Source organism: Puntigrus tetrazona, chromosome 7, assembly GCF_018831695.1.
Source record: "Puntigrus tetrazona isolate hp1 chromosome 7, ASM1883169v1, whole genome shotgun sequence".
In the NCBI taxonomy this organism is placed as follows: Eukaryota; Metazoa; Chordata; class Actinopteri; order Cypriniformes; family Cyprinidae; genus Puntigrus; species Puntigrus tetrazona.
The window spans coordinates 11,144,943-11,172,161 of NC_056705.1; the positions used below are offsets into that span (position 1 = coordinate 11,144,943).

Consider the following 27,219-nt stretch of genomic DNA (forward strand, 5'->3'; position numbering starts at 1 on the left):
TCATATCCATGCCACTTCTGCGGAAAACAGTTACTCAAGTGCTGCGTGTTTGCATAGTTCTCATTTTTAAATCAACAAAACAATGGCAAATATGTCTTCATACATTTGCATTTGACTTGACTTTTGTTTGCCGAGTTAAACCGGGACACAGGGCTTACTAGCGATCGCTTCGGGGTAATTACATTGCTCTTGAGACTGGAAATCGCTTTATACCCCTTCCAAGTTAATATTTCAAGTGTTATGAAACAGCCGTGTGGTTGTGACAGCGGGTTACATAGGAAAACGAGCCAGCGGATGTCACCAAGAACCACTGTATCCTTTAATGTATCCTGAGGTTGCTTGTTCAGGGTGTCGCGATGACAATGTATAAGCGCGTTCAGAAATGAGGAAGATGCAGAAACATACAGAAACAGTTACACAACTTGAAATAATGATTTCAAAAGGTTTCTACAACTTATTTAAGAGAAAAAAGACACATTTGTGGTTCTTAAGCTCACAGAGGCTTTTTAATACAGTAAAAGTGAAATATTCATTATATATAACATATGATAAAATGTAATTTATTCCTCTGATGGAAAAGCTGTATTTTTAGCAGCTCAGGTAATGTTTAAAATTCTTTTATTTTTCAGGGTATTGAATATAACGTTCAGAAGAACAGGAGTTATGTGGCTTCACTGTCACTCGGATCAGTTTGTTTCAACTTAAACAGTAATTTTCAATTAAGCATGGTCTGATGCAAAAATAACTTTTCAGTGCTATTTGTGCTAATAAAAACAGTAGTGAAGAAGAGGACTCACTAAGTCACTAAGACACAAACTATCCTAAAATGGCTTTTGTCTGCAATCCGCCTCAGAATGTAAACATTTTAGAAACATTTGACGATAATGTGCTTTTAAAATAGGTATCGAGGTTGAACCAGCTCCAAAATTTCCTTTGATTATATCCTTGTTTTCTTTTAACCAATTGGGCAAAAAACTGTTTAATGGAAAATTCTTAGCTAAAAACCTTTACTGCTATTTAGGAGGACTCTTAGTGGGAAGATAAAATGTTTTGTCCTTAATTTCTTTAAAAAGAACAACAACAACAAAAAAAAAAACACTGACCCCAAACTTTTGAACGATAGTGTATGTTTATACTTTTTAATGGCAGCATACTTTCAAAAATGCTAAATCCAGTCAATAATAGCAAGTTAACAATAAAACGCTAAATAGTATTTTACATTTTGTTAAGAAAATATGAGTGCGGTTGCCCATACGCAATAGTTTTTGAGTGTGCATGGATGCTAGGATTTATCAGGCCCTAAATATGGCTTGGATCATACTGTATGTAGGTATATAGGAAGTCCATTTGCTTAGAAATGTATAGCAAACCTCTCCTAATCAACCTGCATGATTTGAGGTATCAATGATGGCCATAGCAGATACTGTACAAGATGAGTATGAGTAGCAACTTAGCAACGCCACTAATTATACACACATTCTGAAACAGGTTCCCTACTTTTACAATACTGAGGGATCCGTTGTCAGTGTATTTTGTATAGTCTCTTATGCAAATCCATCCTCATTTGTATCCGAGTGACGTGATCTAGTGGTTAAATATCAGAGCGCTGTTGTGTCCTTGCAAGACATTTCTCAGGTTACTCCTAGAGTAGGGTTGCTTCCCAGAGTAAAAACATTCTGCCAAATTGCTGTTAGCATATATTCATTTTCATTCCATCAGGTTACGGGATGATGAATTCATGTGAGACTGGAGCTGGTCCTGCAATAAACACGTACACAAACATACACGCGCACATTAATAGAAATAGTTCACCCGACGTATTATGCTCACCAAGGCTTCACTCATAAACAGTTATAAGGTTTACTTCACGCCAAAATGAAAATTTTGCCATTAATCACTTACCCTCCTGTCAATACAAAGATATTTTGGATGAGAACCGAGAGGCTTTCCCAGATTTTATAAATGTAATGTTATGAAGCTATGAGAATACCTTTTGTACAGAAAGAAAACTTAAATAAAGACTATTCTGCGGCTCCATTTTGATGAGTATCGGCTGGACGCAAATATCTCACACTCTTCTGTGTCAGCCGCAACACAAGCATACTTTTTCTATGTCAATTTATGCTTTGATTTGAAAGAAAATGGCGCATCCTTGTATCATGGCTGACACAAAACAAGGCATGCTAATTGCGTAGTGCGTAATGGCATTACGGTCACAAGACGTATTCTCTTGGCTTCATAACTTTCCGATTGAACCACATTCTGACAATGTCTTTCTGACTTTTCCGTACCTTGACAGGGTTCATTATGCAGTCAATGGGACCGTCACGAGTTTAGAACGACATGGAGGTAAGTGATTTTTATTTTGGGGAGGAGTGACCCTTTAAAATATCATTGAAATGTATTTCTGTACAGTTTCAGGATATTTAAAATCGCCCTTTTGTGTCTCGCAGGAGGAACTCATACATGAGGGTGAGTAAGGAAAGACAGAATGATTATTTTTTAACTGGAGTGCATTACAGAAGTAATACTTGAATTTTTATCTCACAGTATACAGATGTGAGTTTTAAACTGATTCTGAGAGGAACCACTGAAGAACCGATTCCTTGTTCTCTGCCAGCCACTTAATCTTGGCTGTTGTCTTCTCGATGGCCTGCTGCAGCGCTTGAGTTCCCGAGCCGAATCCGGTCTCAGCGTTATCCTTTTGGAAGCGTTTCAACTGGACAAAACAGTGAGGATTTAACGCTTGAGCCAGGTTATGTGTTATAAGCCTCACACCGTGCATGCAATAGATTTTTGGCTTGTTGTGGTCTTGTACCTGACTGAGTTCAAAAGGTGTGCAGAATCTATAGGTGATGTCACTAATTAATCTGGAGAAAGTGAATGATCCGGTGCCGTACCTGTTGAGTAATAACAGAAGTGTGTACTTTTACACATTTTTCTCTTTCTTTGTATGTGTGTGTGTTGGTATTTGGCATACTTACACTTTGAAGAAATAGTCCCAGTTTGCCCGGACAAAATCCCATGCTAAAGGTTGGCCAATAATATTACTGGCAATGTAACCAATGGTAGAAGTGGCGTCCTGTTTGCGTATTTTCTCTGGGTTCATAGTGTATTCCAGGTACCTTTTAAAAACATGTACAAGTTATACTCCACAGTTCCTAGAGTATTACAGTGTGCCTATATAAACTGTGCAAATGAACATTAGAAATGCAGTTAAGACAGGCTTTGACTTGAACACACAATTTCTACATGTTTCTAATTTCAAAATTTGTCCCACAAAAATGTTTTGCTATAGTGTTGTCGTAAAAAAGCACACTGCATAATAAGGATATGAATATTAAGCTATATTAATATTTGAAAAAAAATCTACACTGTTAAGATTTTTTGATGTAAAATGACATGACACATGATTCTTGAAAACATCAGAACATGACACACAAGGTAAGTTCTGTTTTATGCATCATTCAAAAGTTTTGTTGGGTGTTTTAAATTGAATTTATTTCACGTCTTTGACCCTTTTGCTTCCCCAGAGCTACCTGTTCAGTAACCAGGGTACTTTGGTGCAGGCCAGAGCCGATCTCAGTTTGACAGCTTCGGCTGCGACTGTGGCCTTCTGGAACATCTGCCAGCCAAAGTTCCATTCTTCAGCACCACCTGCAGCGATGGCATCACAGTACACCGTCGACCTCAGGTTAGGATGAATCCTGAACGGAATTTTCTTCATTATTTATTTATTTCATCATAAATCCAGCACCAAAATTTCAGCAGCCATTAATCCAGTCTTCCGTGTCCTTCAGAAATAATTCCATTATGCGGAATATACTCAAGATACAATTTTTCGCTTAATGGAACATTCGAAATAACAGCATTTATTTGAAATAATTTTTTTTTTATAGATGTCTTTACTCTCCCTTACAACCAAATGAATACCTCACTGCTTAATTATATATTTTAAACTAAATCTTAGTAAACTCAAAACTTTAAGTGGTAGTGTACATTCAGTGTGTGTATTTTTTATATTTATTATTATTACTATATCTTAACATTTAATTTTAACTAACACATTTTTGCCCTGAGGGGATCCATTTAAATTAATGCATGGAAACCTTGTTAGGTTCTTGATCTTTAGCTTTAGAAGATTTATATACTGTTGAATAAACATACAGAGGGAGAAATCTGAGCGAGTAGCACACAACACCAGTAGTTACGGATATACAACGTATGAAACATATCAAGCCTAATATTAATATTCATATGCACTCTAGATAGGCTAGACTACTTAACGTTACCAGTCACCGCAACCAAGTTTTCCTTCCTTAGTGCATAGATAAGACCCCTAAAGCTGCAAAGATTAAAGTTTCAAAACCAAAGGGATATTCTTTCTAAAAGTTAAGACTCGTCCACACCCTCCCAAAATGGCCATTGAAACATGTCCCACAATTCTCCACTTCAAGATGTGGTATTATTTACATAATTCAGGCCAAAAGGTGACGCAAAGAAAGAAGGTGTGCTTTTCCAATGAGGGGGAGATGATCGTTTTCTCACACGCTGACTCCGTCCACACAGCTATGATGCGATAACGACCAAGTTAGTATAGGCCAAGCATTTAAAACTTCTCAAGAACATTTCATATATTTTACAATGCAACATTTAAAGGAACTGGTCAAATAAGTTGCTTAAGACATGGTATAGAATCATCCACATGTGAAATTGCTCAGTTTCCTTTGTGGTTTGCACTTACGCATTATTCTGCGGATTCTGCATCCATTTTTTGAACCAGCTCTTGGTTAGTTCTCTGCATCCCTCCACGCCGGTGCTGCAGGCTAGAGACAGCGCAATGATCTGTGTGAACCTGAGGGCAAAAATAAACATAACTTTATCCATATAAACCAAATGGAGTCTGGGAAGCTTGTGACTAATGAAAGATTGGTCCTTACTGATCAGTGTGTCCAGAGGGAACTGTTGTCCAGTTTGAGCTGATAGTCCCAAAATATTCAAATAGTGGTTTGACTTGTTTCTTAAGATATGCCTAAAATAAATACAAGCAGCAGTCCCTGTAATCTATCCGTTTTCAGTTTTGAACATAAAAATGAGATTTAACCAACCTGCATGGCACCGTAAACTTCACTGCGATCAAACAGCTGGAAAAAATAGTTGAGATTTCGAAGCGCCGCTTCCCAGGGAATGTATTGCCGTTCACGCACGAGATATTTAGTTGTTCTTAAAGCAAGCGTTATGTTTATAATAGATGCTCTGGAAAAATAAACAACAAAAATGACAGTTTTACATGGAATGCGGTCAGCAAATATATTTACCAGTGACTTTTCAGGATCTTTTAAATTGTTTTCAATTGCTGGGTAGATTTTAAAAGTCACTTTATTTAGATTTACTCATTAATCAATTAGACTGAATTGTGAATAAGTGACACATAGCATAGAACTGGCTCAACTCACTCACAAGCACCAATATGGTTTGCAAGATGTATTGCACAAAAGCAAGTTGTAGTCAATGGAATATGTTTGTGCAGCACATAACTAGAATAACTATATCGGTTTAGTTAATTTTTGTAATCGATTAACTTTCCCATGCTAAAAATAAATAGACTTTGGGAAACTATTATCGTTCAAACGTTTATGGGGTCTGTAAAATGTTTTAATGATTCTTTCTTCTGCTCATCAGGGCTAAAATTAAAAATATAAAAATATAAAATATAGTAAAAGTAGTTTGAAATATTATTACAGTTTAAAGTAGCTGTTTACTATTTTAATATACTTTGAAGTATAATTAATTTCTGTGTTAGCAAAACTAAAAACCTAATCCTTTTTATTTGTTTCGGGAAGAGAAAGAACTGCTTTATTTGCTTTTTTGTAACATGTCTTTACTGCCTTTTTTAAATGATAAATTATACATTATAAATGTCTTTAATGTCTTTTGATTCATTCAATGCACCTTATCTAAATAAAAGTAATTTTTTTCTAAAAACAAACACTTTGAGTGGCAGTGTACATGCAATGAGCATTAACTCTCACCGTGCCAGATTAAATGCATCATCCAGTATCTGAGCTCTATTTACCACAGGTATCACCTATATAAAGAAAAGACATTCAGATATTGTTTATATGTCTTTTTGGCCCTTTTTAGACTGTTCTTTCTCGTAATTTCCATGCAGGACCTGGTGATCGGACTCCAGTTGGCTGAGAAGTCGCTCCCAGTTTCCAAGGTCATAGTTCACTCTGAAGTATCCTGACACATAGAGGTTGGCCAGCACCCATTCATTTTTGCTGACTTTCATGGGTTTGTGAATAGCTTAGAGCAGAAAAAACAAGGTAATATTTTATACAGTATCTTCATGCAAGCAGAAAACATTTCATTTGACAACAATTTACAGTATGGGCGGTGCAAAGACAAAATTAATTAATGCGTCTGTAGAGAACCACCAAGCAACAACCCTGGCATTGTGATGACAAGTTTTACGCTTTTATGTTCTTTTCTGGTCTTCAGTAAATGTAAAAGCAAATGCAAGCAAGTTTTCTCTCGAAGCCAAAATAGTTTTGTAAGCTTTACTCCCTTGTCTTCTAAAAACAAATCTAATTTCCAAAATTCATGCATCTCCGGGCCCCTGTAGAATAACGATTTGACTTTTTGCCTACTACGGATTGGCCGGATTCCCTTGCGTTGGAGTGCAGAGTCCCATAACTTTATGAACTGAGTGACCTGCGATATTATTGGCTGAGCGAGAGCGTGCAAGACCTGTTGCAAGATCTTGAGGTACAAGAAAAGTATAAAGGGACTTAACAAGGTTTAACGTACCTGATTTCTGCAGAAGCCACAGCTGATCCTGCACCTGTGGTTGTTGTTGTTTCTTCGTCCATTTGATGGGTACAAACCATTCATAACTGGGGTTTAACACAGCAGTTACGCTTATGAGAAGCGTTTTCAGAGAATCTGGAAAGGTTATATCACAATTATGATGTTTGACAACGTACTTGAATTCAGATTTCCTAGCCACCACTGCTTCAGGCTCTAGAAGAAAGTGCTTTTGGCTGACGTTCCCTGTCCGGGTGTCAATAGTAATTACTGGGAAACCCATCTGCAGTATCCATCGGTTCATGATCTCATGAACACTATATGGTAGTTTCACTCCTGGAGTTAGATCTACTGCCTGTTGAGAAAATGAAGAGTTCCTCAATGTTTTACAGTGTTCACCACACCACATATTAACACATACATTTGACTTTTTTTTTTACATTTATTTGGTCAACTTAAAAAGTAACTACAAAATGACTTAAGTATCGTTTACTTTATTAACGTATATACTTGATTAATTACTGTTTTATTCCAATAAAATTTGGCAACACACATATTGTACAAGCTTGTTTTAAACACAGCTAAGCAAACCCATTTCCACCACTGAATAAAAACTGTTGTGCAACGGCGAGTTTGTATTTTGCAATTCTGATTTTATAACATGCAATTGAAATAAAAATACTTTTTTATTGCAATATAAACATAATAGATATAAACTTGCAATTGCAAGAAATAAAGTCTAATATGTGAAAATTAAGGAGTCAGAATTGGGAGCTATAAACTCAAAATTTTGAAAAAAAACATTAGAATTGCGACACTTCAACTTTTGCCATGCAGTTCTGACTTTTTTATCTAAACACACAACTGCAAATTATAAAGTCAGAATTGTGAGATAAACTCGCAAGCGCAAACATAAAAACATTTATCTTGCAATTCTCTTTTTTTTCTTGGATTGCAAGATATAAACTGATAAGATAAAAACAACTGCTAGAAGAATTGTCAGAATTGCAGAATTTTTCTTGCAATTCTGACCTTTTTTCAGAACAAATAAACTCAATATTGTGAGTTACTGTGTGTTCACACCCCCAGCGGCCAGAGCTTCAAAATGGACGGTAGTAATACATTTTCAATGTCAGTGGCGTGATGCGGCGAGAGCATCGAGGAGAGTTGAAATCAGGTCAACATCACTGTACCGAGCCATGATGCGGTTCAACGGCAACCAATCAGAATGTCGAAGTCTAATCCTTGAGAGGATTTCAGAGAACGCAGTCCTGTAAACTTTGGTTCCTACCACATATGTTGGTACAAAATAGAGGAAAGGTTGATCATTGCTGTCGCGGGTTTCCCATTAATTTATGACGCGTCCCTGTTTGCGAACACCAATTTGACCAATTGCATTAAAGCTAACTTTACACTTCAACCAGGAGTGGTTTGTTTCACAGAAATTTGTGTTAATGTTAGTTAAAGACCAAGGCTAGTGAATGTCTCCTATGATGCTGATATTAGACTAGCGCTTGAACACAAAAGCCACATCACAAAAATGGCTTTTGATTGGTATGTTTCGTTAGCAACTTCGGACTTTCACTTTTAAAATATTTAATGAGGCTAACTTATATACTCCTTGTCATCCGTCTGCACAAGATCTGCACTAGACAAGCACTAGAGCGTCAGAGCGTCCACAAATCTTTGTCTGAGCGAATTTTGGCGCTCTCGCCGCCGGTGAGAAAAAAGACTAGCGTTTAGTCTGATTTAGGTGGCAAATTTGTACAACCTCACTACAAGTTCTTACGATTTTTACTAAAACAAGTTGCCAGTTTATATGAATGTGTAAGACATGACCTACACCTGAACCTGCCTGTCACTGGGGTTTAAACGAATCGTACAAAATCACACAAGTGAGTTAGCCACCTCGTAAAACATGGACGAATCGGCCGCGAGCTATGCATAAACCATGTGTTGGTTTATACGTATCTCACAATTATATTTTTTCTCCCTACTGCAAGAAAAAATGTCAGAATTTAATATAAGCTTTTTTCGTGCCATAGACTCTTTTCACAAAACTGTGATGACACGTTTTAATGGTCATCAGCATCGTAAATCCTTAAAACAACATTTGTTGTATTATATTATTTTTGCATCAAATGATAAAATATAATAGTTTACGGTAATGTGAGGGTGTTTCTAATGCAGCGCCTATGGGAGGGAAGGTATATTTGACATTGTTCTCTCTTCTGACTGCCGTCTCTTCTGACTCTCTATTTTTTTTCCTTTTATTGGAAATCATGAAAACACTATCATAGAGTTCTTCTTTAGCTATTTGAGCAAATGGTAATGCAAAAAAACCCATTCACTTCTCTTCAAGTTAACCCAACTATGACGAGAAACCCGGAAACGTGAAAAAGGTTGATAATTTTTTTTCAATAATTGATAAACTCCCAATTATGAGTTATAAAATCCAATTTTAGGGGATAGAATATTTTCTTACAAATTGGTAGTTTATATCTCGCAATTCTGATTTTATAACATGCAGTTATGACTCTACATCATGCAATTCTAACCTAATAACTTGCAATTGCCCAGCTTTACCACATATAAATCTCAAGCAGTTAAACAGCCCACCTTTTGAAGATGGTCCCAGAGATCCGAATACACTGTGCTTGCAAAAGCAAACTGCCTCAGATAGTTCTGCGGGGGAAAAACAACACAACCGTACCGTCAGGTCATGAAATACGGCACAAAAGTTGCGTGAACTCTCTAGCTCAAAAACAGGAGAGTACAGTAAGGCTTACACCAAGTCCTTTGGCAAACACCGGCTCTGTCAGGAATTCAGAGAGCATTTTAAGCACTGCAGCTCCCTGTAATGACAAACATATGCAATGCATTTATCTCTGACTGGACTGAAACTGCTCTGACTGCTTTATGACTTTATTTGCAACCTCTCAAGAGCGGTGGTCTTTCGAAATTCCACAATATCAGCTGAAACCCAACATAGCTAATGTTGCGATCAATATTATTGTTGTGTGTGTTTGCCAGGCTGTTTGTTCTGGGGTGTTCTTCTCCTGTTTGCCATCCGGTTTCTGGGTTTGTAGACTGTTGTCCTGTTGCTATGCGGTTGTTACAATGTTCTACGTATTTAGAGCGAATGCTAGTCCATTGCTTTCCAGTTGCTGGAGTGTTGTTGCTGTTTTTTAGGCATTGGTAAGTCGCTAGTTGTCATGACAATGCAGTAGTTTTTTGTACCTTGCTGTAGGATATGGTGTTGAACATTTCGCTGATTTCTGAGGGTGTGTTGACCTCTTCCTCTTTTCGGGAGAGGGGGTGAGAGGAAGTCAAACTATCCACAGCAAACGCTCTTTGCAGGTCGTACAGAATGATCTGGTCTTTCTAGCGAGGGAACAAAGTTGATTGTCAATTACATGTCTCAAGGTTTGTCTCATTAATAGATTTAGCTGGACATCAACATGCGAAAATACATTTTTTTTTTAAAAGCGAAGTAAGTGTGTTATATCTTCACCACTAGTGGTCATTAACGGAGCTGCAAAAATTATTTATGCTTCCAGGTTTACCAGGTTAAGTCTGTTTGTTTGTTGTGAGGTTTCTGGATTTATTTAGAAGGCATGCAAGCTCTTAAAAAATACATGAAATAGGATATTAAGGTAAACTTGAAAATATATGAAATTATTTATCTCTATATTTACAAATGAAGTGTGACAGTGTGGTTCAGGGAAGGAGCACTCGACGAGAATATACTCTTAATAGGTTTAATCATACACCAAGGAGTAAATAATACTACTACAGGCAGACAGGTAACAAAAACCACACATAAAACGACGCTTACAAAGACAAGATTGAACTGAAACAAACAGGAACTATATACACAAAGCAAATGACATAATTAACCCAAAACACCTGAACACAATAAGACAATTAACAGAAAGTAGGTCACAGAGCACGTGGGACATAAAAGCAACAACAAAAAAGTCCAAATAAGTCATTCATTCATTATTTTTTTTATAAATTAAACTATTATTTAATAAAATCTTGTTTGCCGTAAATAAATTAAGGAACAAACATATATCCTATTTAATATATTTTTCATTTACCAAGTACATAAAAGAATGAATAAATATTTATTTACTATGTATTTATTTAATTTAATTCAATTATTAATTATTAATAATTAAGAACTTGTTAAAACAAACAGGCACTTACATAGCTTACATAGAATACAGAGCTATTTATAAACGACCATTTAGGGAGAAAATACTGTTTATATTTGTAGGGAAAAAAAAGTTTGTAACCAGGCTGTTTTGGGTCAACACTGACTTCTATAGTATTTTTTTTCCCTACAATTAAAGTCAACGATGACCCAAAACGGCCTGGTTACAGACCTTTCCAAAATATCTTTTTTTGTGTTCAACAAAACAAAGAAATTCATACAGGTTTGGAACTACCTGAGGGTGAAAATACGATTGCCTTAGTTTAGTTGTCCCTGTTAACTAAATTGGATTAGAGAAAGTACGTATACTTTTCAACTTTAAATACGTGCGCGTTTATCAACTTGATGTAAGTGCCTTGATGATTATGTAATATCGTGAGGTTCAATTAATTATCAAGCGGTCATCTTAAAATGATTTCTTTCACAGAAATCTTCTAAATGTTGTTCTCACCATGTTCCAGGTGGGCTCAGCATAATCAGCTCCCAGATACTCCACGTACGAAGCGAAGCCCTCGTTCAGCCAGAGATCATTCCACCATTTCAGCGTCACGAGGTTTCCAAACCACTGGAAGACACATAAATCACATGGCAAACTGCGCGAAGCAAAAAGCACTCCGAGCCCACTTTTCCGGGCCTAAACGTACCATGTGAGCCAGCTCGTGAGAAACAACGGTTGCAATCCTTTGCTTGTTGCCGTTGGCAGACGTCCGTGGGTCGTACAGAAGAGCCGTCTCTCTGTAAGTGACAAGACCCCAGTTTTCCATGGCTCCCGAGCTAAAGTCAGGCAGTGCAATCTGGTCTGAGAAAACAGCAGGACAACTGCTTATTCTACTGTGCTTTGAAGGGGAACGGTTTTATATTTTACCATTAATAAAGCTGCTCGTACCTGACTTAGAAAGTGGATAGCTAGTGTTGTAATATTTCTCAAAGAACTCCAATATCGGCTGGGTGATTTTAAGCGCGTAATCGCCTTGCCTGTCTTCAATGGCTTTTTTTCTTGCCCATATTCTTACCTTTGGCAAGCCAAACAAACAAGCAGTTTTTTAGATAACTTCACAATATTCCTCTTCATAAAACGTCAGTTCAGAGGCCTTACCAAAACTCCCTTCTTGTCTTTAGAATTGATGTACTTAAAATCACTGACAACAAATGCGACGAGATACGTCGACATCTTCTTTGTGGGTCCGAATATCGTTCGGGTAACTGCCGTTCCATCGATGACAACATTTTCTGTTTCTAAGATTAGAAAATAAAAAAATTACAGTTAGAGCTATTTAATGATTGCAGGGTTTTGAGTCAAGCCATTAGTGTCAGACTTCCTAAGCAGAGTGTGACAATTTACATTTAAATTGATTCGTTTGGCATTTGCATTTAAATTTAGCACATCATATTAATAAAAAGTGCATTTTAAAATATATTACATTTATGAATTTATGTCTCATGTCGCATTTAAATGTATATATTCCACCCAAAAATAAAAATTATGCCATTATTTACATGTCATTCAAAGTCAGACTTTTCGTTCTGCAACATAAAAGAAGATATTTTGAGGAATGTTAATAAATCTAATTGTCTGGTTACTCCATTGACCTTCATTATATAGACAAATAAATACCAACATTATTTTAAATATATTTTTTCATGTCCTGCTGAAAAAAACAAAAATTCATAGATGTTTGTAACAACACGACGATGAGTAAATAATGATGCAATTTTCTTTTTTGGGTGAATGTCCTTTTAAGGCATACATTTTTTATTGAATAGATAGATGTTAAAACTTTTTATAAATCAATATATTGAGTTAGTCAATAGCTAAGCCCATTTTACTTCAATATAGTTAAACATGCTAACACTGGCTTTCAGTTAACAGCATTTCGTTTTGCAATTTTGCTATTTTTAAGAGGAATGTGTTAGAAAATCTTAACAGGGTTCATCTAGTGTGATACAGAAATGCTGTTTTGATTTGAAATTGGCCCCGCAAGCAAAACATGGTTTGAGGCAAAAGTTTGCCTGCTTTTTTCATGTAGTCAAGATTAGATTTGAAGCTAATGGCAGTTGAGGGAATGACTGCGTAGAAATAAAACACAGCTGAAATGCATGCCAACATCAGGAGGACAGATGCTGTAGAATGTCACACAATTCGCAGACTATGACTCAAAAGCCACAAAAAAGATGCAGCCGATATGCACTTTATGCGAAAAGTTGATTAGTCATCGTCACTTGCTCTCCATAAGTCTCTCTTCCATGGTTTACAGATGGGGGATTTTTGAAATCCAGCTCTGTTTTTTAATCATCTGAAGCTGTACTTTTTTTTTTTGTTGTAACAGACTGAAATTAAAGTCCTTATTCAATGAAAACCGTCCTTTCTGCAGCATCTCTCAGATCAAATATATTGTCCATTTACCATTTTTGTAGTCTGCGATACAAGGTTAGCATGTGGCACAAGAAGGCTTGGCATACGGGGCACAAGTCTTACACTTTTTAATTATGTTTTATGGTGTTTTATTTTACGATCTTTATGCGCCCAATTTAACTTCCACAAATAACCCCCAAAAACCACAACTGAAATTCAAGATGTGAAATTCAAGAGCGTTTCTAGATAAGTGTTGACACTTTTAATTTTTTTTAAGTATACTAAAAACTGGTTAAAAGAGCAATTACCGCACAATTAGACAGTTTTAGAGCCCTCTTGTGGTCTAAGTGAGAGAAAGTAAACAAAGATCCTATATTTGAAAAAACATTAAAAATTTTTATAGAAAAAACTTATGTATTTAGTAATTCTTCATTGTTTATTTGTTGTGAATTTGGTTTATATATATATATATATACACAAATTTTGTGGTAAATATTGCAGGTGACAGCAGACCTTTCATTGAGCACAAATACAAAGTAATTAGTCAAGGAACTATGAGTTCAGTGATGGATTGTTTGTCTTACTAATTTCTTGGCTGTTTGACAGTGCTGTTGTTTCCAGATCATGGATGAGAGTGATATAAAACACAGCTTTCATGCCAGGTTCATCGAAACACGGGAAAGCTTGTCTAGCATAAGTGGCCTGCATCTGAGTGATGGCAATAATCCTGTAAGACATAAAGACAGATCAAGAGTTGTTGGATCACAATACTATAAACTCTTTTCATTTTTGCCCTTTTTGTGCAAAATCACTTTTTGTTTATCATATTGCTAAATTTAAACGATCTACTGTGTTTTATAACACTGAAAGGAACAACATCATTCATAAACATAAGTCACATGTCTTGATTTATTTGCATTGTAAAAATATCAAACCAAGTTGCCTTTTTTCAGAAATATAGCACATATACGCTTATTAAGCCAAAAATTTCACATTTTAAATCATAAAACAATAGCTATATTATCTTTCAGACGTTTAGTGTTGAGTTAAAATAGTAATATTGCGAAAAATCATTACAGTTTAAAATGTTATTCTTTCCTGTGATGGATAGCTGAATTTTCAGCATCACGCCATCCTGTTAATTTGGTGCTAACATTTTTTTTATACATTTTTTTTATAATGATCAATATTGAAAACAGGTTTGCTTCTCAATATTTAGTGGAAATCGTAATCATAATCATAATTTTTTCATTATTATTTGATGAGCAGACATTTCACAGGAGCAGCATGTGTCTGAAATAACATTAATAACATTCATATGGTAACATTAACTTGTGAAGAATAAAAATACTAAAAGGTGCATTTATGGTAAGTATACTAGTAATGCACTTAATAAAAAGACTAGAATCTGATAAATCTAAAAAAAACAAATTTTGCATAATACACTTTTTAAGTCCAACTCAAGATATACTGAAGAATATTTGATTGTGCTAATGAGGAACTATTGTGAGGATTATTAATTCACACTTTCTACAAGTATCTTGCACTAAGATCATGCAATGTATTTTAAATACATTACGTTTTTACTAGGGTTTACTGACACTTTTGATCCATTTAATGTGTCCTTGCGAGTATTTATGACCCCAGGCTTTTAAAAATGAATGCACATATGAATGGTCGACAAAATCTGAAGCAAATGTTTCGTCTGTTTGGAGAGGCCGCGTGGTCTGATATTTTTGTGTCTAACAGGAACGACGTTCCAACATTTTTAGCTGCTTTAGCATCTGTGTACTGTTTGGGCAAACTGCATTGCTTCCAAAAAAACAACTGCTTACTTTTTTTCCCCATCTTCCGTGTATTCGCTCCTGTAGAAGCCCTCCAGATCATCAGCGAGCTCTCCTGTGAACTCCGTGTAGAGCCAGTAGGACTTTCCAGGCTTCAGTTTTCCCTCCAGCTGAATCACCAGGTACTGTGTTTCCTTCTGAAACCAGGTTGTCTTTATAGCCGGAGCAGTTAAGCCGCTCGGACCCGTGAGTTTGGCGTGGTGCCCTTTAAACAAAGTCAAATTCAGCTTGTTGCAATGAATTAATATCAGGTCAGTCTTCTTCACACAAGTAAACATCACTCCAGAAATCCCAGTGAAAATATACATCCCGTTGGTGTTCTTCACCAAACGGGGCCAAAGGGTCACATTGTAGTACTCTGGAGACAGAGTGTCAGGCAGTCTGTATTTGTCCCATGGTTCGTTGGAAGTCTTCGGGGTGGGAGGTACCGGCGATGTAGTTGCATTGGTCCATTTTGCTGCGTTTTTGGACTTTTCTCGATTATAAACCACCGATAACGCAATGATGGTCACCAGGGCTATTGCGGCCAGCACCATGGCTGCAGTGGCCAGATGTTTGCTGATATAATAGCCTTTCCCCATTGTTCACTGCGGTTTGCGTTGGGAAATCGGTGGTGTCCTATGTGCGTTTTACTTCTTTGCGCTGCCGTTGAGATGATGCTAGCATGACATCGGCTTCAGCAAAAACAAACAGATGCTTTCCATCTTCGTTGATGTAAATACCTAGAGGAAATGAGAGGAAGAGTTCATCCAAACATGAAAATCTCAATGTTTACTCACCCTCGTGACATTTAAAATTGAACGATCTTCTTTCAAATGTAGATCAAAATTTTAGATATTTTGCAGAATGTCAAAGCTGCTTTTTTCCAAGCAATGAAAACAGAGATAGGCTGCCTACAGTATTGTAATATTTTTAATATACTGTTGTTATATTCATTACTATTTTGAGTTGGATTAAATTTTTATATGTTGGGATTTAATGTAAATTTTTAATGTGGGTTTTGGGCATAATTTGTATTTTAATAATTTTAGTACTTCAACGTAAATGTGTTTCATTTAGCAATTTAAAATTGCATCTATTATTTATCAGTGGCAGGCCTTCATGTCTGTCCTTGATTAATCTACCTCTTAATACAGTCATAATGACGCCACGACTATAGAAACCAAAAATATAGAAATACAGAAATACATTATAAAGGCCATTGCACCACAGACAGGTGTCTCCTGTAGAAAGAACGAATGCTATTACTAAAGAAAGAAACTCAATTAACAAAAATACAGTCCACCCGATGTCCTTATTAACTTATTCTCACATAATTAGGCCAGCAGAGAAGGCACTGTTATTTATATTTTATTTTTAAAAATGTATATATTATTTATATCCTGTATTTTATGTACTGTACGTATTTAGAGTTTAATTACATCAATCACACAGAAAACTATGCACCATATTTTTGAAAATGATCTTTTATGCAGTGTGTAACACAGCTTTAAGTGAATGAAAACATCCAAGTTTTAAATCTGAAAGTGCACCGTGTATAAAGATATTTTCTCTCAAAAGACAAAATCGGCTCTGAATTATCGAAACGAGTCGTTTTTCAAACAACTCCCAAGCTGTTTCATGTTGAGGTCGACATGACACATTAGCATATTGTCTTTTCACGTTGGTCTGAATGAAAATGTAAATTCATTCTATGCCACTAGGTGCCACTTTTGGAGCGTTAAAAGCTCACAAACTTTAAATGTATTGTCGAACGAATCGTTTGGGAGTTGTTGAAGAAATAAGTGCACATTATAAGACAACAAAGGTGTTTTTTGACCTTGCATGCATGTCAACCTGTTGTTTGGGATTCGCAAAACCAAAATAAATGTTTCATAACCCATAACAGAGGCACTTTAATACACTTCATATTCATATTGAACCCAAGTTAAACACGGCGTTCGATCAATTTGCTGAAAAAATCTGCACTTCGGTTTTGTGGTGAAGAATAAAAAAGGTTTAACTCTGTCAACCTTAATCTTAGCTTCAGGTATACATAATATTCGGTTCTAAGCACAAAACGTTACATGCTGCACATCTGGAATAATCAGATGCACTAATTCATTTGTGCTCTTCCACCACTTCCTGTTGATGCCTGGCCTCATTTACCGTCTTCACGTTGCCATGCTATGCGAGTTCAACCCCCAATCACATGCACATAATTTAACACTTAAAAGCTGTTTATTTGTTAGAAACAGAAATATGAGCAGAAGCGAACAGGCCTGTAAGCTTGAACAGATTTTAAATGCACACTCATAATGGATCATCTGATTGATGCAGAATGAGACATTCCCTGTCTGGCTGATTCATTTTCAATTAAACCAGTGGATACCGAGTGCCGTCTTTTCTTAAGAAGTCTAATTTTTGTCTTTGTAAGTGGGAAATGTATGTGAAAGTTCAACTTGCAGATGTTTTTGCGTTGGAAAAAAACTGCAGTGATCTCATAAGGGGGCAATGAAAATATAATCATAACATCAATAAGCTTTGCCATAAAAATGGCATAATTTATTTGATTCGATTTTAGACATATTTGTACCTCAACGTAAACCTATTTGATGTTGTTGTCAAGCCAGCATTTTTAGATTTTTATTTATTATATTGAATTAATTTATTTTTATATATTTGGATAATGTACTATATGGTTTACATTAAATATATAAATTAATTATATTAGATGTTTTTAGCTTTACCACTAGCTTACAGAAACACCCCTGATAGAAATAGGCTCATTCATTCTTCTTTGATTATTAGCCAGAATAAGAGTACAGTTCCTTATCATATCAGCCTAGAAAATCGGTCTTAATACACAATATAACTACAGAAGTCGAAAATATATTAATAAATAAATAATCATGCAAAAATAATTTTGAACGCGATGCTAATGGTCTAATTGGATTCAATGATCTATGCTAAGCTATGCTAAAAGTGCTATCGACAGACCCGGAGATCGACTGAACGGATTCAAAAACAGCAAAACTTTTTAGACTTATTAACTCTGGAGGTGTCGGAGAATGAGCCTATTTCCAAAAAAAAGTGAAAAAGTTCTTTTAACCAGGCAAAAAAAGAAAAAGCTGTTTTGCTGTTGAACTACACGCATTGAAAAAAAGTCTGGATATACTTTACAACATTTTTAGCTCAGAAATTGCACGAGTAATTACAAACAAATTGCAAATAATACATTGAATTAAAAAATGCCAAATACCGAAGTAGACCGAACGGATATTTTCTTATAAACTGAACTAGTAATCTTTTTTTATTTACAGCTTGAAAAAATATTTTTTAAAATGAGTCCACCAGCTGGATCTAATTATAATCCTGCACAGAATATTCATGCTGGTCTCAGCTGATCTTGACAGGTATGCCAAAGCCTCTTTTGCATATTATAGTTTTGCTTATACAAATTCATGCAATCATTATGAATGTTTTGCTCTCACCTTTCAGCTGTAAAACCATTTTGCTTAAACGCCTGTCTGCCAGCTACAAGCCTTTGCTCTACCGCGTACGACCATCCCCACCTGAAAGTTATTTGAGGTGAGTAAATATACATGAACTAATTCTCTGCAACCCTCTAAAATATGAAAAACCCACGCTGCAGCCCAAACCATTGAAAGCCATCCGTTGACCATATGCTAAATCACTCTGTCCGGAAAGCCATGCGTGCAGCGGCGCAGGAGCACAGAGATCTTGCAGCAGCTCTCTAGCTTTCGTACAAAGACTTCTTCTTAGTTCTTGAGTGAGATAAAATTAAAACCGAATGAACGCACGCACACGCTCGACTGACGAACACATAAGAGTAAAAGTGCACATACCAGGTGTCCATAGAGAAAGTCACAGAAGTGCGAGAGTCTGTGAATATGATGAGGCTGATGGGAAAAACAAACACACACACACACACACACACACACACACGCTCCTTCCCATTTGGGAGGAGGGGCGAAACGAAGCTCAGGTTTTCTCACATGCACACACACACATGCAATGTATGAACACGACTGAGACTGAATTCCGTGTGAAATCTTTGTCGAGAGGTTTTAGGGGGAAAATATGATCACTCCGAAGCATTTACTGTTAGGGTTTTTCATAGCTCAGTTTAGAGACCACTTTTGAACCTCTAATTCAGGTACATTGGATATCACAAAACGACTGAATTAAGATATTTAGGGATATTTAGAGTTCGCTCCTGTGGCTAAATGTGGTATTTTTGGCACACAAATGCAAAATTGAAAGTCATTATGCAGCCATTATACTGTTTATCATCAGTCTTTCATCAGCTATGATCATGAAAGGTAATTTGGATGTGATTTGATTATATTAAAGCCTCACACTGTTTATCTTCGCTTTAGGGAAACGTAATCACCAATACATCAAAAACAGAAAAAGTTTAATGCATGCTCAAAATCCCTAAACCTAAGTATGTGCGATTATATACACACTGTACATACATGACCTCACGCAGCAATTATTTATTCAAAAATACAAAAAAATAAATAATATTGTAAATGCCATTACAATTTAAAATAAGTGTTTTTTTTTTATGTATTTCCCAGTTGAGGTAATTTATTTCTGTGATGCAAAGCAAAATTTTCAGCATCATTACTTTAGTTTTTAGCGTCATTAAAATGATTTAGAGATCATACTAATATCATGGTCAAGAAACATTTCTAATATTACCAAATTTGAAATCATAAGCGCTGCATGATATTTTTTGTGGAAGCCACAACACATTTTTTCAGGATTGATATTAATGTCACTTTTAATACATTTTAATGCATCCTTGCTGAATACAAGTAATGTATATTTTTTAATGCTGTCAAACAATTAATTGTGATGAATTGCATTTAAAATAAATGTTTTTTTTTTCATAATATATGTGCATATACCGCATATATAAATACAAATACATGCATGTACATATTTAAGAATTTTTGTAATCAAATAAAATATGAAATGTAATATAAATATACATGTAAATATTTTCAAAATATATATATATATATATATATATATATATATATATATACACACAGTACACATGCATATATTATGTAAACAAAAACTTATTTTGAATGCAATTAATCGTTATTAACTGTTTGACAACACTAATATTTTGATGAATTGCTAAATACATAATGTTAAAGAGCACATAAGATCAGAGTGGAATTTATGGCAAAAATTAACAAGGAGATCTGTTCTCAATATGCATGTGATAGTGTTTTCCCAACAGGATACAATAAACCATTTCAGCCGAAATGCAGTGCACAGGGAATGCCAAGCAGATAAACAGAGAGAAAGACTTGATGGAAATGTTCACAACCAGGAGCAAGCCTCAAATTGTTTCAGGAGATGTTTCGAACGAGTCACGATAAGTTTAACTCTAAATCTGATGGGAATTGTCTGATGAAATTCGGTATGGTGAAGACGTGTCGTTGCACATACTAAAGTGTTGCACCTAATATAGGTTAGAGATGATACTCTACCTCTATTGACTGTTGTAAAGCATCCACGGGGATATTTCCTGCAAAGAAAAGCAATTTCCTGCACGCCCTGCTGTTATGTGTTTCAAACCCCAATAACCCAAAAATCACAGCTTTAAAGATCACGCTCTTTAAGTGGCTAACGCGAAAGTACAGTTTGCATCAAATGCACACAGGCTCGAAAAGGCAATACAAAGAACAGTTTCTTTCACTGGAAGCACACGTCTGGGGTTCATCTTGAGGTGCTCTGTTTTAGCTTGCCCTATTTTTCCGCGCTTTTCTTCATTTACAAAGTATAGTAAGTTTGAGCGACTTCACATAAAATCCTGATCTATTTGATGTGTACTGGGCAACGATTGATCGCGTCCAAAATAATCTTGTTTGGGGACATAATATATGTTTGTGTGCTCTGAAAATGTATTATGCATATATAAATACACATACACACACATTTATATATCTAAGAAAAATGTGTTTATATATATATATATATATATATATATATATATATATATATATATATATATATATATATATATCCCGAGGATATAGCGTTGCCCTGGGAACAAACACGGAACACCTACATATCCAACGACGGATTCGCCACATGGATATATATATATATATATATATATATACTATATATATACGTTATAAGCACGGAAATATATATATATATACCACCCGGACTCATCTATATGTGTATGTAAATTGTGTGTGTCTTTATATATACATAATAAAAATACACAGAACATCAACTTCTCTCTTTGTTTTCCCCATAAACATATATTATGTATACAAAACTTTTATTTTGGATGTAATTAACCATTGCTTAGCACGCATGCTATTTGCATTCACAGGCCAGTCAGGAAAAAAAAATGAATTAATGAAGTAATTATTCTCATTAGGGTGGCTGTTGGTACTTTCATTTGGTGATTTTTAAGCGGAGGCGCCATCTTCTCCCCGGAGGTGTCCCAGGAGCGTGCAAGCGCCCGGAGGAGCACCCGGCGACCGATGGAGAGCGCGGCGCGGTCCCGACCGCCGCGTGGCGAGGAGAAATGAGCTTCCTCCTAGCCGTTAAAACATTTCTTCACTGTTTCCTGTATAACCCTTAAGAAAGACCATGCCAGTATATTACTTCAGTGTTGTCAGTTCCAGATTTATAAAGCTCTTACATTAAAACAAAATGTGCTTGGTCACAGTACTTTAATTAGATGGTCTCTTTCATTGGCATTTCTTTGGCAGAAGTTTTGGAACCCGTTGAGTTTAATTGTGTGGACAAAAAACATTGAAACTTGAAATACTGAACGCTGAAATATATTTTGCGTTCCACAGATGAGAAAAAAAGTCTTATGGGTTTTAGGAAGACTTGAGGATGAGTCATTGTGGTTGTTATAGTAAAAAAAAAAACTATTAAATTAAAAACATAAAAAATGTTACTTAAAATGAAATATATATTTAAAATTTATATAAAAAATATACATTTTCTTTTCATGAAACTAATAAACATGACAAAATGAAACTAATAAACCTTGAAAATGAAAAATCTTTAAATATAAACTTGTTATTTGTATTATTTTTAACTTGAAGTACTAAAAGAACTAAAACTAAATCAAATAGAACTTACACGTAAAAAATTCATATAATACAATAAATAATAACAATTGCGAAAAACGATTAAAACTTAAAAAATCTAGTTAAAATGACTATAACAGTATTTTTAATAACAGTATTTATCAATGATACCAAGCCATAAAATAACACTCGGATGAATAAATGATGGCAGAACCTCTATCTTTAAGTTAATGCCTTGTTCTTTTCATGCATGAAAAATAAAACAATGGCTGTAAATATTAGCGAAGAAATGCGCCGGTTGTGGCAGATTTAGGCAGCATGGTTAAACTGGTTAGTATTCCTCTACACGGGCGTGCAGTCCCAGTTTCACAAAAGAATTTCAAGTGGGCGTCCACTGACAGTGCATTATCGTTGTTTCATCCCCGCTGGTCTCTCCATAGCCGCCTCCAGGATCCTGACCAGGAAGGGGCAGCCTGACCGGGTTCTGTCAGAGGAACCCCGACGCCAGGGCCCAGAGGATGGTCGGCCACTCAGTGCAGGACTCCTGTCCTCCAGATCCGGGAGGGTGAGAGCCCGGACTCGCTGCCCCTTCTGACGGATGCTTCTGTGGAGTCTGGGAGCCGCATAGGCTGTCCCAGAAAATAGAACACCGCACTGACAGGAAAATAGAACATTTTGATCTCTGTGGTTCGTGGCGGTTAAGTTCAAATACCTTGGCCTCAAAACACATGAATCTCATTTCCTGCGTGAAAATGAATGCAAGATGGTCATTTGGACCTGACTCTGTTCACCTCACAACTCCGTGTCTCTGAACTCTGCAGTTATCGACGGCTGGCACTGTGTGTGTGTGTGTGTTGTTATGTAACCTCTTTCGCTAACTGACTTTTTTTTCCGGGTTGTGCTTGTGAGAAGTTTAGAGAGGCCATCGGACAAACTTCGTTTCTGACCTGTCTTAATGAGAGCGTGAGCAGCTGGTGTTGGTTGTCTTGTCTTTCAAGCTCTGTTGTTTATTGTGGCGTTCTTTCTCTTGGGTTGTGTGAGCTAGAGCGAATGGGCGATGAGTAAATGCTGAGTTTTGCGTTCATAAACATGTTTTTAATCATTAGCGTCCGTGGGCTGGCATGGATTTGTCGAGCTGTTCTTGTGAATTATAGACCAAAGTAGGTGGCATTTAATAGCTTGTATACCTTTTACAATATTAATACACCTAGGTGTTTATACTGTAATAGTTTTTAGGGCATTCACATGTTTTTTTTTTCACATTCAGCAGATTTCAGTTTCATTCTGCTTTCTAAAGACTTTCTAAAAGATTCAGAAATCATGATGGTTTCATTATATATTAATATCTCTGTGGTTCGTGGCGGTTTTTATTTTATACTTAATTTGTTTTTTTTTAAAAAATCTGCATACTGTTTTGTGCTTGTGAGAAAAAAGTGACAAATATTAATATCAAATATGCCGTCAAATGAAAAAAACAAATCTATATTTTCCTAAATATATTTTAACAATTAGTTTTTGTGTACCAAGATCAAATCCAATTATCTGATTGAAGAAACTATAATTTAATATTTTTTTTATACTTAATTTGTGTGTGTGTGTATATATATATATATATATATATATATATATATATATATATCTGATTGAAGAATTTGTGTGTGTGTATATACCATATATATATATATATATATATATATATATATATATATATATATATATATATATATATATATATATATATATATATATATATATATATATATATATATATATATATATATATATATATATATATATATATATATATATATATATATATATATACTCACGTGGACAAAATTGTTGGTACCCTTTGGTCAATGAAAGAAAAATCACAATGGTCACAGAAATAATTTAATCTGACAAAAGTAATAATAAATAAAATTCTATAAATGTTAACCAATGAAAGTCAGACATTGTTTTTCAACCATGCTTCAACAGAATTATTAAAAAAAAATAAACTCACGAAACAGACCTGGACAAAAATGATGGTACCCCTAACTTAATATTTTGTTGCGCAACCTTTTGAGGCAATCACTGCAATCAAACGCTTCCTGTAACTGTCAATGAGACTTCTGCACCTCTCAGCAGGTATTTTGGCCCACTCCTCATGAGCAAACTGCTCCAGTTGTGTCCGGTTTGAAGGGTGCCTTTTCCAGACTGCATGTTTCAGCTCCTTCCAAAGATGCTCAATAGGATTGAGGTCAGGGCTCATAGAAGGCCACTTTACAATAGTCCAATTTTTCCTCTTAGCCATTCTTGGGTGTTTTTAGCGGTGTGTTTTGGGTCATTGTCCTGTTGCAAGACCCATGACCTGCGACTGAGACCAAGCTTTCTGACACTGGCTAGTACATTTCTCTCTAGAATTCCTTGATAGTCTTGAGATTTCATTGTACCCTGCACAGATTCAAGACACCCTGTGCCAGACGCAGCAAAGCAGCCCCAGAACATAACAGAGCCTCCTCCATGTTTCACAGTAGGGACAGTGTTCTTTTCTTGATATGCTTCATTTTTTTCGTCTGTGAACATACAGCTGATGTGCCTTGGCAAAAACTTCGATTTTTGTCTCATCTGTCCACAGGACATTCTCCCAGAAGCTTTGTGGCTTGTCAACATGTAGTTTGGCATATTCCAGTCTTGCTTTTTTATGATTCGTTTTCAACAATGGTGTCCTCCTTGGTCGTCTCCCATGTAGTCCACTTTGGCTCAAACAACGACGGATGGTGCGATCTGACACTGATGTTCCTTGAGCATGAAGTTCACCTTGAATCTCTTTAGAAGTCTTTCTAGGCTCTTTTGTTACCATTCGGATTATCCGTCTCTTAGATTTGTCATCAATTTTCCTCCTGCGGCCACGTCCAGGAGGTTGGCTACAGTCCCATGGATCTTAAACTTCTGAATAATATGTGCAACTGTAGTCACAGGAACATCTAGTTGCTTGGAGATGGTCTTATAGCCTTTACCTTTAACATGCTTGTCTATAATTTTCTTTCTGATCTCTTGAGACAACTCTTTCCTTTGCTTCCTCTGGTCCATGTCGAGTGTGGTACACACCATATCACCAAACAACACAGTGATTACCTGGAGCCATATATATAGGCCCAATGGCTGATTACAAGGTTGTAGACACCTGTGATGCTAATTAGTGGACACACCTTGAATTAACATGTCCCTTTGGTCACATTATTTTCAGTGTTTTCTAGGGGTACCATCATTTTTGTCCATGCCTGTTTCGTGAGTTTATTTTTTTAAATAATTCTGTTGAAGCATGGTTGAAAAACAATGTCTGACTTTCATTGGTTAACATTTATAGAATTTTTATTTATTATTACTTTTGTCAGATAACAGTTATTTCTGTGACCATTGTGACTTTTTCTTTCATTGACCAAAGGGTACCAACAATTTTGTCCACGTCTGTATATATATATATATATATATATATATATATATATATATATATATATATATATATATATTTATTATATATATATAATATAAATCATATTTTAAGAATTTAGAATTTCTCTTTTATAAATTATTATAGAAATAATTATTTAATTTTGTTGTATTTATAATATTTCATGCGTAATATTTTTTCACACACAAGAACGTTTGAGCCCTCTGTGAATTATATACATTTATAAATAAATAAAATGTATATATATGACACTTCTGAAATCTGAAATCACTCAAACTTTCCGCAGAAGTGTGCGTTATGAATGAAACTAATTTTTTGCACTCATATGGGATTATGCACTCCTTCAATGCACATGGCGACAGGCCATATCTATAGCAAATTCCTTTATTTATCGAATATCCAAACTAGAGCTCGTTCGCAGGCGGGTGGCTCTGATGTACACAGCTGGGAATTTCAAGGACGACCCACCTGTCCCACCGAGAGGTGGTGGGTGGCCTGTTTTCAGATCAAGTATTGCACCTCGTCGCACTGATTGCACGGCTGTTATGCTTTTCAGGAGATCTAAGGAGCAACAGCAGGTTCACTTGACCTTCGGTGACCTTTGATACATTACAGGGAGTGTTTAGATAAAGCGCTGTCAAATAGACCCTCGCTCTCAGACGGCACACCCATCTACCGCCCACAGTCTGTTGACCGGCTGTCTGATGTATACTGTACACAAAAAAGGCAGGAGATTTCTACAATTTGTAAACTTTAAACTGATTGACCGGCTGCAGTGCAATTTATGGGAATCGGTTCACCTGAAATATGTCCGTAAGGTACTGAACTGCTGCAAGGAACATTTCTGGCGAAGGATGGATTCGTGGCATAACTCATTTTTTTGAATATTTCGTTTCAGGGACCTATTACGGATTTCTGAAAATAAGTGACCGAGAACATCCCGCAAAGTTTTACGTCTGAACATGCACCTTGTCTCTCTAAAGAGTCGATTCCGAATCATTAAAAGAGAATCATTTTTAAAAAACGGGGCCCAAGCTGTTTCATGTCGACGTCAAAGTCAAATAATTTGCATATTGCTTTGTCGATCTGTACATCTGAATGAAAACGCAAATTCGTTCTTTGCCACACCTTGTTAAATACTCAGAAATGAAATCGGCCCATCGGGGGTGTGGATATGAATCGTTAAACAAACCGCTTGGGAGTCGTTGAACAAATAAGTAAAACAAAAAGCATTTTATGAAAATGAAAGTGTTTTTTTGGCCTGCATGTCAACCTGTTGTTTGGGACCCCCCCAAAACGGGTGTCTTTTTGTTATTTTCTCTCTTTTCCCGAGCAAACCTTCCCTCCTATCGTCTAATAGCTGAAATCCAGAGAGTCTGGTGATTCTCCTTACACTTTTCACATTCCTTGCTCATGCTGTATTCATTAATACCATTCTCTGTGCGGCG

The 27,219-nt window shown here is 35.9% G+C and overlaps 1 protein-coding gene across 2 annotated transcripts; it reads right to left on the minus strand.

Moving 5' to 3' along the window:
• Positions 1-1,125: 1,125 nt before the first annotated feature.
• On the minus strand, positions 1,126-19,173 carry si:ch211-106j24.1 (aminopeptidase N). Of its 2 annotated transcripts, none has more exons than XM_043243249.1 (22): positions 19,075-19,173; positions 15,218-15,948; positions 13,967-14,109; positions 12,126-12,265; positions 11,916-12,042; positions 11,674-11,828; positions 11,481-11,594; positions 10,051-10,194; positions 9,600-9,665; positions 9,430-9,495; positions 6,990-7,165; positions 6,814-6,899; positions 6,176-6,309; positions 6,033-6,088; positions 5,109-5,256; positions 4,941-5,032; positions 4,745-4,855; positions 3,540-3,707; positions 2,985-3,125; positions 2,819-2,900; positions 2,549-2,719; positions 1,126-1,758 (listed from the first exon to the last, which is right to left on the minus strand). In XM_043243249.1, exons 2-21 carry the CDS (start codon positions 15,805-15,807, stop codon positions 2,567-2,569), a joined length of 2,892 nt encoding a protein of 963 aa, XP_043099184.1. In that variant the 5' UTR covers positions 15,808-15,948; positions 19,075-19,173; the 3' UTR covers positions 1,126-1,758; positions 2,549-2,566. The 2 variants fall into 2 exon arrangements, with proteins under 2 accessions (XP_043099184.1, XP_043099183.1); XM_043243248.1 differs by lacking the exon at positions 19,075-19,173 and adding an exon at positions 18,700-18,891.
• Between the last annotated feature and the right edge of the window lie 8,046 nt (positions 19,174-27,219).

Excerpts from the sequence above, each read along its gene's own strand:
- si:ch211-106j24.1 (XM_043243249.1), bottom strand. The coding sequence starts at position 15,807 with ATGGGGAAAGGCTATTATATCAGCAAACATCTGGCCACTGCAGCCATG. Across the intron at positions 9,666-10,050 it reads ACACCATATCCTACAGCAAG|GGAGCTGCAGTGCTTAAAAT; the intron begins GTACAAAAAACT and ends TTGTCATTACAG. Across the intron at positions 2,720-2,818 it reads CACCTTTTGAACTCAGTCAG|TTGAAACGCTTCCAAAAGGA; the intron begins GTACAAGACCAC and ends TGTTTTGTCCAG.